Genomic DNA, 17,610 nt, shown 5'->3' with positions numbered 1-17,610 from the left:
GCTTGGCACTATAGTCTGAAAAATGCAACAATGGGGGTGTGTGCATGTGTCTGGGTTAGACACTCCCCTCTAACACAGTTTGTATAACAGTTTCTATTCCATGCATTTGAAGAAGTGATATGTTCATGAAATACAACGTTTTCATTTCGTTAGGATACCAGAATTAGATTTTGTTGTTTTTTTTGCTACAGAAGATGTAGAAATCCTAACTAGTAACCACTGATGACTGTGTCTTTTATTAATTTGTGTAAAATACAGGTTAAAAAAAATCACCTCTCTTAAATTTAAAACTCACCAAAGGCTTTATGAAATAAGTCAGTTTTTGATTGGTTCCTAAACGAAATGAAAATCTGTGCCAAAATATATTTGAAGGAGGCATTTCGTAACTGGAAAGCCTGCAACAGAAAGGGTTCTGACCTAAGCTGTAATGTTGGGACGTGCCCAAAGTGGATCCTCACTAGGTAATATTAATGCAACAACAGATTTAGACAAAAAAGCTGATACCTAGTTCCAGGTCTTTTACCACATTCTAGCTGACAGGAAAAGGTTTGAATTGTTCCTAGATACAAGCTGGAAGTTAGTGTAGTGAATATATCTCCCATATTCCGCCCATAAGTTTTTGCGTACAAGTTTCTGAGAATATGGGTATAGTGTACTCCCTAAACATGTTTGTTCAATCCAGCGTACCCATTTCTCAGAACTTGTTATACTTAAAGATTATTGGATGTATAATGCACTGCATTTTTGCAGGAAGAAAAACTTTTGTTAGTGGGACCTTATGCTGAATCAACAACTTCTTCTTTAGTCACTGCTTCAGCCAGATTTTTTATTTCGAACATGAGGGTAGTGGTGCTCTGTGTCCATGTTTTTACTCTCCCTTAATACAGCTTACTTACCAGCAGAGGGAGCCCTGAACCACTTCCTGAGCTCTGAGATTGTTCAATGAGGTCTTTCAAGGATTCGCCAGGCGGAATGTACGTCTCGTCTTGTTCGAGCCCAATGCTGTAGCGCGGAGGCCTGCTCTCCTGTCTTTTATACCTGCATTTTTACATCAAAACAAATATGGGTGATTCTACCGCTGGGTGGTGTGACACATGAGGCAAAAACTGCTATTTGGAGCTATTTAATTCCCCACTAGCATTGCCTGGTAAATTGTCTAAAGCCTTTATGTGTCTCAGCTATTTTCAGCAAAGACTAATAAAGTCCTATTACTGCTACCTCTGTGAAGTCATGCCTAGTTCCATTCATTGGAATAAAAGGTGAAACTGTCAGTTGGATTTAAAACCTCAGACACATACAGAATCTTTACCTGTATTTCAATGCAAAATGAAATTTAAAAAGTACTGGCTGTTCTTGTAAAATTCCTTTCTCTTTTTAAATTTCCTTTTCTTGACATCCTCTTAGAACTGCTGAGCTAGAAGAGATCCTATGGACCACTAGGCCCAACTCCTGTCAAAGAGACACAGTGGGGAATCAGATTCCCAACTTCTGGCTCCACAGCCAGATACCTAAAACCACCGAGCTATCCTGGAAAACATCAGTGGTTCAACAACCATTGGCGGTGAAGGAAATCCCTCCCTTCATCTTTTCAGTGGGGGAAGGGGAAAGATAGCCACTACTAGCAATGCATTTTTTGCATTTCTCCAACTACTTACCCCATTGTTCCCCTATTCTAGGCGTTTTAACTCAGTTACACACACCTTATAGACATCTACATATAGCTCACTTGGGAGAAATGGTCTTAAATGGAAGGTTTTCAGGCTCAGCTAATCCTAGCTCCGCCTCAAAGCCTTCCAGTCGAGCCGCATGTAGGCATTTATAAGGGATGTTTAACTCAAGTAGAACTCCCAGAATAGGGAATTCTGGGATACGTAGTCCAAAAGAATCCAAAAAGCCACCCCTAGCTTGCACTGTCTCTTTCAACCAGGAAATGTACTGAGTACACATCAACAAAAAAAGCAAGGGAATTATGGGATTTGCACATCAAGCATGTGCCTGTGATACACAGGCTATATAGCAACATCCTCCTACCATTCTTGTCTCTGTGAGCATCAAACATAAGAATGGTAAATTCATTTCTTCCCAGTATCACTCACAAGCTGTCCTGAAAAATTCCACGAAATTTGAAAAGCACTAGTTGTTCTTTTTCAAAAATTCCTTAAAATATAATTTATGCCACACAACCTGCAAATATATGGGTAGGTATCTCTCCTCATTCCACCTGGGGGTTGGAGAAGCTCAGTTGATTACTTCAGTTCAGTATTGGATAGTACACAAAAGATGCCAAATTGTCCATTCCTGCTTCATTTTAGATATGAGTCCGAGTCAATTTTCATTCAGTGGCACTGCATTCCTTAACTAAAAATGCAATGAAACTAACGTTCTCTTCCTCTCCACTAACATTTGTGCGATCCTAATATAATACCACCTTCCTTCCAAGTGCCCCAAATTATTCATTTTCTGTTTGCAGTCATAAGCTCAAAACATAGGTAAGAGAAAGAAATGGAAGACCATAAACTTTTCAGACCCACCTGAAATAAAAGAATATGATGATCAGCACGAGGAGTATGCTGCAGACCGTCACTGAGATGAGCAAGGCCTTGTGGTGAACATTCCCCTCTGCAATACCTCAAATAAAAACAAATACATTAGAGAACTGAAAACATGTCTTATACAATCTATACCCTTTATCCCCAAATGCTTGCAGCAGCTTATAAGCACGACTGTAGTCATAAACTCAAAGCACTGGCAGTAAGACAAATGGTTGGTGCCAGCAACTGTGAGTAAGTGCGGTTTGGTCAAAAGCTTCCAGCCTAACCTTCCGAATGCTACCATTCTGTCTTAATTCACCATCAATACAAATATTTTGGGATATCTGGGGATCTCTGGCACTACAAGCAGGTGTCCTTATTTGCAAGATACAAATGCATCAAATGTTCATCCAGTTGCTTTGGAATCAGGATGGGCATTTTCAAACTGATTATCTTGTACTGTACTATAAGATAAAGCGGAGCAGGCATGAGCTGTGAGAACTCTGTTCCTATTGATCTGTCCAGGAATAGGGCTATTGCATTTCAGGTTTACAGGAATGATGTGACAAAGGAGCTTCCATGGGGACTCTTAGCTTTCTCCCCTGCACTTTTATTTCCAAGCTTGAGTTTCTTTTTCTATTTCGGCCCCAAAATAACATTTCTTTCTAGCTTGCTTCCTAAATGAGCGGCTGACAAACAATGCGACTCCTGTTTGCGTCAGGTTCAATGTTTTAATCTGACATTACCTGCTCCTGGTGCATTAGTGGTGTAAACACTCAAGACTGATTTGAAATCTCTTTTGTAAGGAGACACTGGCAATTAAGAAAACACTCCTGTATGGTATTCTCACTAGGCCAGCAGATTTGTACCTGAGCTGTCACTCCAAGAGAGGGGGAGTGGAAACTGAGAATCCACCAGGGAGATAACTTGTCTCTATGAAGGAAGAGGCTGCTACTGGGGGCAAAGCAGATGGGGAACTTAATGCTCTATGTCACTGTTAATCAGGACTATGTTTCCACTAGTCATTTCACTCCAAAATACATCACCTGTAATAGTCTGAGTATGCTGAAGGCTATATGCCACATACAGGTGTATGACAGAGGAAGAGACCTTATATGTCTGAGATCAGGCTCATCAATAAACACTCCATAAGACTGACAGCATATAAGTGACAGGGCTCTTTTGTTTAATTTCTGAAAAGAGGCGAAATGAAGAGCCCAACTTTTCCAGGACCAGTTCTAATCACATGTGTACCACAATACAGAAACTGATTCATATAATGATACACTATCTATGAAAAACATCATTTCTCAGCTGAAAGGTATATGTATATGATGCATGAGGAATGTACATAGGCATTAAAAACTTCCAACACACACAGTTCCTTGGACTTGCAAGAATCTACACCAAACCGTATCTAAAATCCTAAGAGAAAATACTAACAGTCACAATGGGACTGGTGGATTATGACCAACAAGAGCTTCCCTAAAACTGATGGGAAAGGGAACTGCCAGTGGCAGGAAGGATATAATGCTCCATTTCGAATCAGACTTGATTCTGAAATGAGATGAAAACATTAAACTGTACATTTTTTCCCATTCATGGGGCAGTGGTGGTGCCATCAGGGGGTTCACGAACTGTGCAGAGATTTGTACTCCACTATACATTATATGACTCATACTAATCAAAAAATTCACAATGTTTGAGAACAAAATGAAGCTGCAACAGGCAGAGTAGCAAGATTTGCAATAGCTGCCACAAAACTGAGGAAGAATTAACCTATAAGGTTAATTGAAAGGACAGGGGTTTTTTTGGAAAATGTGTTTGCATTTTAACTTGTTTGCAATTTGTTTTTCCCCAGGATTTTGTGAATGTTTGTATTTGCACTTAAATTCGCTAGCATTTTGTTTGTTAAGCAAACACTCCAAACATGTTTAGATTTCTATTTCTATTTTTGTTTTAATTGTAATGCTAGAGGTGGTTGAATGACCAAAGTGGTTAAATGAACAATAAAGTATTTGTTCGTTCGTTCGTTCGTTTGTTTGTTCGTTCGTTCATTCATTCAATAACTGAGAAGAAAATGGAGTGAACATCTTGGTACAATCCCTTTTACATTACTTCTAAATGTTGGTAGTACAACATAAAAAGAGCCAGCAGCTTGTTAATGCTCCTTCACAAGTTATCAATGAATGGTGCCATTTGACATTGTCTAGCAACTGGCAGGCAAGCATCCAGCTTTAAGAAGTGACAGAATGGTGTAAATTTCAGGAACTGACTGACAAGCTTCACTCTTGCATTCAGTAAACAGGGAAAGCATTCAACAAGAATGAACCTATGAGAAAATTCCCACAAAAGCAGCTTTCTCACTGGTGATATTTCAGAATGGGTTGTGGAATGTAAAGTTTGAAGTGTGTGAGATGTGGCTTTCTTCTAATGCAAAGACTTTCATTCATTAGATCATCAAAGGTCAGAATCCTGTTTGCATATGTGATTCTTCTTCCCCCTCCTTTGTCTGTTCAGATACAGACTATCAACACAGTTAGCACATGTCCAGTTGTACAACTGACTGCACAAAGAGGGGGGAATGCTGTACAACTGTTCTTATGCACACAGGTTTTCTTCAGCTGGATTTTGGCCACTGAGAAAGTAAAACTAGACAGGAATGTGAAGGGAAACGCTGCAAAGAATTGCAGTGATATTTACAGCATAGTACTTTTTGGTACAGTCATATGCATAAATCATGCTGAACATGATGCAACTTCAAAGAAAAGCTCACTCGGATTCAGAGTGTAGAAAAATTTTAAAAGATCATATTTTAACATTTTAAATTAGCTTTTTCAGTTAAAATGCTTATTTTAAGGAGCCTACGTGATTATAGTTGAAGGATCTCATTATGGAACAAAAATAAGAAATTCTAACTTGGCATTATAAAAAATAAAATAAAATTTGCAGTTTTGAAACAACGCTTACATTTCCAAGGACACATCAATATACAATATATATTGATGTTAACATCAATATACAGAAATGAGAAGTAATAGACAAGATCAGCCCAATTTTCCAGCTCTGAGTGAATTTTCCGCACCCCTGGAGATTTTCCCCCTTTTCTCTTGACCTGGTGCAATGTTCTACTTTCTTGGAACTCCCATTAAAACCTACAGTATGGCTTTTCATAATTTCCTTGAGTGAGACAGATTGCTTTTGAGTGGCTGCCTAGCCTATTATCCTTCTGCAGCTTTGTGTAGGCCAACTCAAGCCATTCCCTCCCTCACTCTGAAAAGACAAACTCTGGCAAAGAACAGAAGGGATTTGAATTGAATCATGTGATTTTCCAGATCCAGAAGTACACCTTTAAACATCATTAATATGTATTTTCCACAATACATATTGTTAACAATCTCCTTGCCCAGTGCACACTTTCAAACATTGGAAGTGGCAATGACTAGAGAATGATGGGAAGTGGAATCAACCTGGAAAATTAGATGGACGGATGGATGGATGGATAATAGACGGACGGACGGACGGACAGGAAAAGTGCTATTTTGGAGCAAAAAATTATCACATGATTAAACTGAGAATTTCTGTGTAGTGATTTAAATGGAATCCAATCTGACTATCTTGCTGGGAATTCAAAAATATGGAGTATTCCTGTTCACAGCCTCAATCCTTTCAAGACTTTACCGAGCAAGCTCTACAGAAAATGAATAAGAACCAGTCTTGTTCATTTCCATCTAGAAAATTGCCTGACCAATTGCAAACTCACTCCAGGTTGGCAATGCTCGGCAGTTCCGCCAGAGCAACCTGGGCAGTAACTTACAGCCTGTAACACATCTCAAGCACCGTCTTTTCTCCAGTCATCAATGCCCATCTCATTCAATCACCAGCTATACAGGCTTGGAGCCAGACATGGTGGCACCAACACTTCAGCTTATAAGGGCGTTAAATCAGTCAAGACGGATTTCTCCTCTCCTCCGCCTGCGGTCTGCCTTTTCATTGGGATTTCCAGTAATATTTCTTTTTATTGTTTAAAATGGCAATGTTATATGAGGATCTGATTATTTTTCCTGCTTTCTTAATAAGCAGACTGCTTGACCAGCACTAGGGCTTCTTGTTCTCATCAACAAGTTTTATTTCATCCGCAGAGCTAAGAAGCTATTTTGAACTGTAACGGTTGTTGAGCTTCCTTCCTAGACACCAAACCCTCCTTGTTCCCCACTCCTGGCCAATGCCTCATTTTTTTAAAAAACACACACAAACAAACATAAAAGACAAAACACAAACATATATGCAGGGAGATAATTTCCATATAGCCATCTAGCATATAGATCTGACTACATAAACCATATTGCCCTTCTAGACATATTTAGGCCATATCCATCTAATATATAATTCTAACTACATAAACCATATTAACCTACTAAAGCGTATTTAAGCCATCATTAAGCTCATCGAGTAACTTTCTAACTTTATAATGATTAACATGTGTACATTGTCTAATATACAGACTTAGACCTAGATTAATCTTATATTCAAACCACTCTTAACTGCATAGACCAACTATAATTCATATATTACTTAGTGTCTTCATGTTTCTGACCCATCATCGATACCTTCTAAACAATTATAATCAAAATATATAATCTAATTTAAGCATTATATGTACTTATCAACCATTTAAGACATTCAGCAAGTAACTTTCCAATTTTTATTGTATTTCTTAGCTCCATGTATAGCCCAGGGATTTCTGATTACTTATAGCCTTGTGAATCTAGGAATTCATTTCCTACATTCTTTTTACTAGCTTTTAAGATGCCATCTATAAAGTCTCTGTAAATTCTTTCACCTGCATACCCCTCTATCCAATACTCATCATAAGCAATTCTAATTTCATCATTAAAGTTAACTTATCCACACACACACACACACACACACACACACACACACACACACACAGAGAGAGAGAGAGAGAGAGAGAGAGAGAGAGAGAGAGAGAGAGAAGCTCTGAGCCAGGTCAATACATTTCTCAAAGATCCCCACTTTTGCAGGTAAAAAGACATTGTATACCTAATCTTGTCTATATAATCAGTATACCAATGCCTTAATTTGATACATCCATCTGCATGCAACATCTTTGCTTTCCACCCACCCCCATATTCAGAAAACAAACTTTTCTCTTTCTAGCAAATTCCAGGCCTGGTGGAATACTTTCAAAGAAGCAATATGTCTAAATTTGCTGACATCACCCCTCTGCTTGGGTCAATTGTAGTTCATTCACCTCTGACCTACAGCTGGACAGCCTCCCCCATTTATTTATTTATTTTTTTTAAAAATCCAAGCTTCCCCTGAGATGTTGTTTGCAAGGCTTCTGAATTTGGAGCCCAATTTGTTCAGTTTTTTACTCCCATGTTTTAGAAAACCATCCTTGGAAAGGCAGTCTTCAAAAGAAGAATTCTTTAAAAGGTGACAATAAAATGTTAATATTTCATTTCTCTATGAGAATTGTTCACTGGAGATTCTTGGATAACCAGCCCTCTTGTTTTTAGAGTTTTTATATTAATTCTGCTACGCTGATGAAAGCCCTTGGCATCATGCACACACATTCATCATATGGTAGGGAGGTCTCTACTGTATGAGAAACATACCATTTTTAAAATTTACTTTGCAATCCCCTATGCCAGCCATTCTCAACTTTTTTTCCCCATGGCCCTAAACACAATATGAAAGAAATATTGGCCGGATCAGGATTGTATGAGTCGCATAACAAACCTTACAAGGTGGTGCCTGAAGAACTGTTTCCAGTCTGTGAGTCCCTTCAAATGTGCCAGCCCACCCACCTGAAAGGGGACATTCAGCCCCCACTGAGAATGGTTCTCTATGCCACAATATAACCAAATGTGACTAGATAGGGCATATTCTGGTGTACTGTAGATTCCTGATGCTGCCACTTCTATAACTGAGCCAGGAAGGAGGAAAAAGCTACCTAGGATGCAAGGAAAGATGCCAATGTAGCACCAGAAAGCAATGTGGTTTTTGGTGAAACTTTAGAAGAAGGGATTTTTAAATGAATTTCTACATAACATGTTTTTTTAGGGAAAAAATTCTACCTGACAAAAATAGATTCTTTAGAGGAGCTCACTTTCCAGCCTATTATTTAATTAGGATGCCGCTTAAAATGATACACAAGTTTAAATTGATTTTAAAGGCTATATTGTAGATAGATAGATAGATAGATAGATAGACAGACAGACAGACAGACAGACAGACAGACAGACAGACAGACAGACAGACAGACAGACAGACAGACAGACAGACAGACAGACAGACAGACAGATAGATAGATAGATAGATAGATAGATAGATAGATAGATAGATAGATAGATAGATAGATAGATAGATAGATAGATAGATAGATAGATAGATAGATAGATAGCACCAAACTGCTTATGTCTGAAAAACCATCATGGAAAACTTTAGCTGCATGAACAGAGTGCTCACATTGCAGTATTATTGAAAAATCTTAGTGACAGTTTTTTGTTTTGCAAATAAAAACATTGTTCTAAATCCAATTTTAGAACTACCAAAAACAGGCCCATTGAAAGAAATGTGATTTGTCACATTAAAAACCCCTGGGATCTATTAGCCCAAATCCAGTTGCTTTGTGTGACGTCACACTAGAGCAAGACCACTGAATCAGTAGTCAGTTGGTAAGTGCTTCTCTATAAGTTAAAGGAGCACTTACCATCCATTCAAATTGGCTTACTCTAATTGTCACTTAATACAGTAAACTGCAAGTAGAGTAGGCTCATTTGAATCAGTGGAAGTTATAGAGGAAATTACTCACCAAATTCCCATTGATTCATTGGACCTATATGGTGCAAATTACTGTGCTAAACAACAAGATTTTGGCCAATGACATTAGGAATATTTAACATCAATGAAACTAAATACAGTGGTGCCTCGACTTACGAACGTTTTGACTTGTGACCAATTCGAGTTACGACCAGCTCCGGTCACAAAATTTTGCTTTGACTTGTGAACAGCGCTTTGAGATATGACCCTCCCTCCTTTCCTGCCCTTTTTTTAACCTTAGAGGATATCTTAGGTTTAAAAAAGTATCCCCGTAGTGGACAGATTAACCGCTTTTGCACTAGTTCCTATGGGAACTAATGCTTTGAGATACAACCAGTACCTTGAGATACAACCAAAAATGGCTGGAATGGATTAATTGTGTTTCAATGTATTCTTATGGGAAATGGTGCTTTGAGTTACGACCAACTTGAGTTACAACTATCATCCCGGAATGAATTAAGTTTGCAACTCAATGCACCACAATGAACAAGGAGATGCCATCTTTATGTTGGAGATTTAAGAAAGACAAACTTTCTTTTTATAATTATATTATATAAATATAAACTTATAATATGTGGTAGACATGTGAAGAGAGAGGATTTAAATGGATTATTGCTTTCAATGAGATTAAATAAATTATGGGGACAGATATATAAAATTTGCCTTCTCTATTACCTCGATCTTCCAGTGGTGGTAGAGTTGGGTGAAGACCTTTGTTACAGAAATCCTGATCTGTGCAACATGCTATTAATCTTCTTGGCTGGGACAGTGGTGTATCCTGCAACAGGCAAGAGTTATGAGTACTTTTATCCTAAACAACAAAGCTATAGACAGTGAGGTTGTATTAATCTCATTATTCGTGGTTAGACATGGGAACAAATTTTAAAAAAGAATTGTGATATTCGTGAAATATCGCTGATTCGTGGGATATTCACCCCTTCATATTCATCAGGTGCAAAGACACCAATGAATATGAAGGGATGAATATTTATGCATTTTTATTTGTCCCCTGCAGGAATGGGAAAGGGAATGTCTCCCCATTGACAAGCAGGCTGGCTGTGGGAAGGCAAACTCCGGTTTCTGTTCTGCAGCCAGCATGCTTGTCAATGTCCCGACAATCAGCTGATGGTTGGGGAAAGATAAACCTGGGGTTCAGTTGATTTTCAGGTCATTGACAAGCAGGCTGGCTGCGGGAACTGAAACTGTGGTTTGCCTTCCCACAGCGAGCCTGCTTGACAATGTCCTGTCAATCAGCTGTTCGGGGGGACACTGTTTTTTTTATCTACAAATATTCATCGATTTGTCACTAAAATTTGGTGCTTCTTTACTATGTCCATTCATCAGCTTTGACTAATGATGCATCCCAAAGAGGCAAAATATTTTTGATTCATCCCCATCTCTATTCATGATATAACAATAAAGGAGAATAGTCTGCCACTGTGCCACACTGAGATTATCCAAGGCTGAATGTCACCTAGAAGAGTGGAAAGTTTTATTTCAGAATATATACTTACCCGGCACTGGAAGTCAGAACCTTCTAATCCTATACACCCTGTGGTGAACGTCTGCCCTCCAGAATCATCATCTTCTACCATAGCAAAACAATAGCCATCAGTACTGAATAAAGAAACAAAAGGAACATATGTATTTAGCTAAACATTCTTACACAGTTTGTGCATATTCTTCTTAAATCAGAAAGAATCTTACTTTGAAATCATGAAATGAATGGCACTGAACAAGTGCAAAATTGGATATATGACACTGTTATTTGCAATTACTGATGACCACCTACTACTTCTCCAGACCTCTGTCGCACTGTGGGGGAAAAATGTCCACACACAAACACATGTAATGATACATATTCCTCAGGCAAAAGGGGCTACTAAGACTTGTGCTATTTCGATCAGCTCCCAATTCCAACATATTATGAGCTTATTTCAAAAAGTGGTATCTTGAACATTATGATAAGATCTACACTTGCCCTCCTATGTCCCCACTGTCTTCAATGATGCAATGTGAACAACAAATCCTTCCTTGAGCATCATGGTAGTGCTCCTATAACAGGAGCAAGTAGGAACCAGCTGCGTGAAGCCTCATACCTTCCTCTCCTGCATAGCTACTGGGTCTATATGATTTGCCAGCTTCTAGTTTTCCTTGACCACAGCCTTTCCAGGCTACCTAGACTAACAACAGTGGTTAATTCCTGACTACACTTATATTAAAACAATCCCAACTTCAAGGCATGGTTACTGAACAAAACAAAAAGCCAGTCAACTTTTCTTGGCTAGAGGGTAGAGGAAAGTGGGGTTAATCAAAAGAGAAGATTCGAAGTAGACATGTTGTAGGGACATTGGGTTGGTGTGTTGTTCTTTAAAGACTTCTCCTGACTTTAAGGTTCAATTGCTGCTTCTGAGTCCAGATAAACAAGCTCCTCTTCTTTACTTCACAGTTTATGGTTTCAACTTCTGTTTTAAATCCTACTCTGCTAGTTTCCAAAGTAGAAAAAGTATGTCATGCTTATATCTTAGTGGGAGATACAAAACACCTGCTGATCCAGCAAATTTCACTTCAGCTTCTGGCATGTGGTACATTATTTAAACAAAAACAAAGGAATTAATGTTTGTACCTTTTGTAAAAGCATCAAACAGTTTAAGATGTGTTCTAAGTTATGTCATGTTCTCAACACAGTCCAATTTAGGACTGAAAAGAAAAACTGTAATACATACATTTGCATTCTCTCTAGTATACTAATTCAGATGTACATTATATCTGTACCTAAGAAAACTTAAGCACTTTATATCTTCCAAATCATTATCACAGAGCAGAGAAGCAGGCAGTTGATAATTAGTTCTTCTGTATATTAATGGAACATATTTGGGTAATTCAAATAAGGTAATTGTCCTTCTGTATACCAGCTATTACAACTTCATTGTTCCAGCTCAGGAAAGAATGACAGAAAGCATTGCCAAGAAGAGACTGAAAAGCATCCATTAGGATGGTATATTATATTATGTTACATGTTATTTATTTGCATGGTGCCATTCACCCATATCAATGAGCAAGGATAATTGAGGAACACAGCAACAAAACAATGGATAGCAATTAACCTTTTTAAAAAAAACCCTAAAAGCCATAATCAACTAATGGGTGCCAGTGAAAACCTTATAATTAGTTTTTCCAAGAAGAGAGAGTGAAGAACTTCTGCATTATCTGAATAAGTGGGAAGAAGTGAGGAACAGTAGGTTTGTACCAGCCAGTCAAGATTAGGCATTTCTGAGGTGCACTGATTTTTAATATAAATAAAGTATGATACCAATGATTCCACAAGAAACCACAACTTTTTTCCCCTAAACTGTCCTTCAATTTAGTAGGAGACCGAAGTTTGCTCTATCTTCCAAAACTGTGCTCTAGCAGTTTGGGAGATGGTTTGAATAGCGTGGAACCACTGTGATTCAGAGGGCGGACTGCTCCCCTTCCATGCGAGGGAGCCTCGCCTTTCTCTAAAATGAAGGAGCCCTCCATTCAAGGAGCAGCAACTCTGGTTCCAAAACAGACCCGAAATGATGAGGATAACTCCTGCTTGAACCACAAAGTGCTCTTGCCCTCCAGCTAAACATATTTAGTACAAGTAGAATCCGCAAGGGTATGAAAGAATTACTCAATTGAATTGAGTTGAATCAGACTCCTTTTTGTGATGATTTAAATCTTGACGACAGTTCAACAACATCTGGAGGGTCACAGAGCCAATTGTGCTGGCATTCTGGGAATTTCAGGTAGTATCTGAACTAAGTTTTAAGAGTTCCCAATAACTCAGGATGTGAAAGAGCAGGGTGGTGGGAATGGAGACAATGGGAAAAAGAAGCCTTCTGGCTCATGGTTCAGTTTATTGGACAGAGGTGGTTATATCTGAACTGAAACATGCCTAATCTTTAAATAATTCCACATGCCAACAATTTTAACTTTGGTGTTTTGTTCTGTATTGTTTTTTAAGAAAAAGCTAAACATATACTTAAACCTCAACTCATTTTGCATCATTTTCTTACACAGAACAACTTCTGGATGGAGTAATTAAGAAAGCAGAGGTTTGGTGTGTCATGTTTCCCTGCCAAGAATGGATTTTTAAAGCCAAAGAAAACATATGAAAGAAAAATGTAGTTTGTAAGGGAAATGCTGACAGGCCTTGAAGTAGAAGGTGCTGTTATAATTAAAGATTACCTACTCTAAGAAGATGATTTTAACAGGAACCTTTATGAAATGTCAAAATGGAGGGATGGGGACCAGCAGCTTTGTAGCTGTTTAAGCAGATGTCCTGAGTTGGAAGCTGGCCCTTATTTCGTATACAGTGGTGCCCCGCTAGATGCTTACCCCGTTAAACAACGAAATCGCTTGACAATACCTTTTTTGTGATCGCTATAGCTATAGCGATTGCAAAATGATGGTTCCTATGGGTTTTTTTCACTTTACATCAATTCAGTCCCTACTTCAGGAACCGTTTTTTCACTGGACGACGATTTAAAACAGCCGATCGGCGGTTCGCAAAATGGCTCCCCGCTGTTTTCCGGATCTACGTGCGCATGACAGGGATCGCAAAATGGCTGCCCTATGGAGGATCTTCATTGGACGAGCAGGTATTTCCCCCATTGGAATGCATTAACCGGTTTTCAATGCATTCCAATGGGGCTTTTATTTTCGCATGACGACGATTTCGCTGTACAGCGATTTTAACGGAACACATTATCGTCATCATGTGGGGCACCACTGTATCAATCACAGCACTTTAACTTGATGTTATTCAAGAATGATCTTTGTCTTCCAGATGTTCAAGAGGCCTATCCTCCTTACAGCACACTTGTCCTCATCACACATTCATGTGTATATAATAAACAAGTGGAAGAGCAGGATGGTGATGCCCTTCAATTTGTGTGTGTGTGTTTTAAATTTATTACTTTTATATTCTGAGTTTTCTCCAGGGAGTTCGAGAAGGCGTGTGTGACGTTCCTCTCCCTCAAATTATCCTGACAACAACCCGATGAGGGAAGTCAGACTGAGACAATGTAAGTAGCCCAAAGTCATCCAATGAATTTTACCACCCAGCGAGGATTTGAACCCAGACTTCTCGAGTCCTGGCCTAACATTCTAACCACTAAGCCAGTGGTTCCCAACCTTGGGGCCCCAGATGTTCTTGGACTACAACTCCCAGGAATCCTGGGCAGCACAGCTAGTGGTGAAGGCTTCTGAGAGTTTTAGTACAAGAGCATCTGGGAACCCAAGGTTGGGAACTACTGCTCTACACTTTACTCTCTACTGTATCTTCCAAATTCAACCTAGGATCAGGAATAGGTTGACTGGTATTGTTTTTCTTCCCTCTTTCATACACCTCAACATTCAGTTTTGAACATAACAAAAAAAATATTTTTAAAGAAAAAACTGAGACAGCTATGAAGGCATACTTGTTCAAACATGGAGTGAATGTATATTTATTTAATGGACTACTCTATAAAATAAGCAATGCCATGACTGAGTTGTACCTACCTACATACTTTTAAAAGGATTTATTGTGTGTCTTTGACAGCATCAAAGCCTTTTTACGAGAGTCACCCATAAAGGTCTAGCAAATAAGACGTATATTTGGAACTTCCCAGGTGCACAGTTTATTCACAGAGACAAGTTAAGGTTTCAAAAGGCCGAGGGCTAACATAACCTTTACAAGCCCAGGTTTTGGGGACTCTTTCAGAAGCTTTCACCTCTTGTGAAGAAAGGTCCTTGTTCATCAATCAGTCCTCCAAACACCTGTGACCTTGGCCACTGCCTCCTTCAAATATCCAGACAGTATTTACATATCCTTTGTGGTGATGCGAGATAACAAGGAAACCCAACCCCATGGCCTTGAAATGCTGCCAGAGCCCATGTGATTTATATTGTTCCTAAAATACACAGGTGAAACAAATTGCATCACCTCACTTCTGAAATTCAAAGTGCTAGCTTAAATTTGCCCCCCTTCTGAAATTCAAGGGGGGGGGCAAATTACTAGTGTGCCACTTTGTTGAACAATCAGCCAGCCAGGGAAATGATGTAATCAAGGAAATATCTCCAGGTGGACAATAGTTAACTCTGCAGCCTTCAACCTATCCCCACATTCAGGATGATACATCACAAAAGAAATAAAAGTTACTGCCTTATATAATGTGAAGATTGGTGAATGCTAAGGATTCTGGAAGCAACAATACACATACAGCCTCCCCCCAATAGTAATATGAGATCTGAAAAATGAACATGGCTTTCAGCTGAAACAATATCCAGAATTTGGAGGGGGATCTTCAGAGCTTCAGAGTTGATGAGTCCTGATAGGTTTCATAGAGATGGGGTCATTTGTGCTATCCATTTTTAGCATTCGCTTCAATCTGCTTAAAGTTTGCTAATAGGGACGTGGTGGTGCCGCGGGTTAAACTGCTGAAGCCTCTGTGCTGCAAGGTCAGAAGACCTGCAGTCGTAAGATCGAATCCATGCAATGGAGTGAGCCCCGTCGCTTGTCCCAATTCCTGCCAACCTAGTGTTCAAAAGCATGCAAAATGCAAAAATGCAAGTAGATAAATAGGTACCACCTCGGTGGGAAAGTAAACTGCATTCCGTGTCTAGTCACGCTGGGCACACGACCACAGAGGATTGTCTGTGGACAAAACACTAGCTCTATGGGTTGGAAATGGAGATGAGCACCACTGCCTAGAGTCAGACACGACTGGACAAATTGTCAAGGGTAATGCTTTTTTATATGATGGTGGTGTCGACAATTAACGTAGCAGCGCTAGTGCACTAGGTCTTACACTGCACAGACACTATAAACACACTAAGCAATGCAAACTGAAATCAAAACCAAATATAATCCAAAAGTTCAAAATGTACAGAAAGGAATGTAGGGGATAAGGAAAAGCCACTAGTATCTAATGAAAGTATTACTAAATCAATACAGAGATCAACAGACGCAACCAAATAAGCAATAAATATAAAGGGAATGGAAAGTTGTGATTAGATTAGACAATTATGAAAGATGATTGAAAGATATTAACACACATACTTCCAAAGACAGACTAACAAGAAAGGCCAAAAAGATTGAGTTAGACTACTCAAATTAAAAAGGCAAAATGTTTGGAAGTGAAAACACATGTACTTAGATCACTAGGTTCCACCCTTGGGTTCCCAGATGTTCTTGTACTAAAACTCTCAGAAGCCTTCACCACTAGCTGTGCTGACCAGAATTTTGGGAGTTGTAGCCCAAGAACATCTGGGCACCCAAGGTTGGGTACCACTGACTTAGACTAATCAAGACAACAGCCTCCAAAAGATCCACTGCAATTTTTTTTCAAATTTCCGCTACTTAAAACTAAAGAAATGTAAAAGGGTGATTAGCTAGACAAGAGTTGACATGACATATTCCAAAAGATTCAATGGACTTCCTCTAGCTGTAAATTACTACTGGATTTCAACCTACTTGTTTTCCCACCACTGGTCTACAGAAACCATCCTGTTTCCAACAGTGACCAAGCCAGGTATTATGGGGGAACTTTGAAGTAGGACATAAAGGCACTAATCCTTTCCTACTGCTTGCTCAATAGCAACCGGTATCTAGGAATACCTCTGATACAGACATATTAGAGATATTTGCAGCTTTGTTTCACTATCATGACTACTAGTGTGCATGACTATGTCCTTAAAAGTCATCCAAGCCAGGTAAGCTTCAATGGCCATTATGTTTTGAAACAGAACAATCAGTGCTAACTGTTTATTCTATAAAGAATTATCTCCCCCCCAACCAACCTGCAGGTGTTGTTTTTTGCATTTTCAGGACAGTAATGATGACAGTGACACCACAGCTTCTTCTCAGTAGGAGCAACTGCTGTGCTCCCACTATCACCCTTCCTGGGTTCCATGTTGACTTTTCCAGAACTTCTCAAAGGCCTGCTGTCTAGGAAGTTTGCTGCAAAGAAAATGGAATAAAATAATGAGGAAGTTATTAGGCAGAGATACGAAAAAATGTATTTATATTTTAAAAGAACCTTAAACCAAATTTATCAATAGCTATTTGTAGCCTATTATCATGAGTAAGAATCACCTAGAGCTGAACAAGCAGAGATGCATTTGTAACCTGGAAAACATTTTATTTATTTATATCAGTCTGCCATAACATATTAACAAAACAGGAAAGTTATATAAAACAGACACACTCTTCTGGCAG

The 17,610-nt window shown here is 39.0% G+C and overlaps 1 protein-coding gene across 5 annotated transcripts in view; it reads right to left on the bottom strand.

Moving 5' to 3' along the window:
• Positions 1-17,610, bottom strand: part of BMPR1B (bone morphogenetic protein receptor type 1B) — a 276,193-nt gene that overhangs the window by 17,088 nt on the left and 241,495 nt on the right. For 4 of the 5 annotated variants that reach the window (XM_073001909.2, XM_078394599.1, XM_078394598.1 and 1 more), the window contains 5 exons: positions 17,193-17,352; positions 10,895-10,997; positions 10,056-10,158; positions 2,532-2,628; positions 897-1,038 (listed from right to left, as the gene is read on the bottom strand). In XM_073001909.2, coding sequence (XP_072858010.1) covers positions 897-1,038; positions 2,532-2,628; positions 10,056-10,158; positions 10,895-10,997; positions 17,193-17,352 — 605 coding nt within the window. The remainder of the gene's footprint in view (positions 1-896; positions 1,039-2,531; positions 2,629-10,055; positions 10,159-10,894; positions 10,998-17,192; positions 17,353-17,610) is intronic. The other variant, XM_073001914.2, reaches the window with a different exon arrangement.

This window comes from Pogona vitticeps, chromosome 5 (genome assembly GCF_051106095.1).
Source record: "Pogona vitticeps strain Pit_001003342236 chromosome 5, PviZW2.1, whole genome shotgun sequence".
NCBI classification, from domain to species: Eukaryota; Metazoa; Chordata; class Lepidosauria; order Squamata; family Agamidae; genus Pogona; species Pogona vitticeps.
Note: the sequence above shows the minus strand (reverse complement) of the source record. Positions and strands in the feature narration are given on the sequence as shown.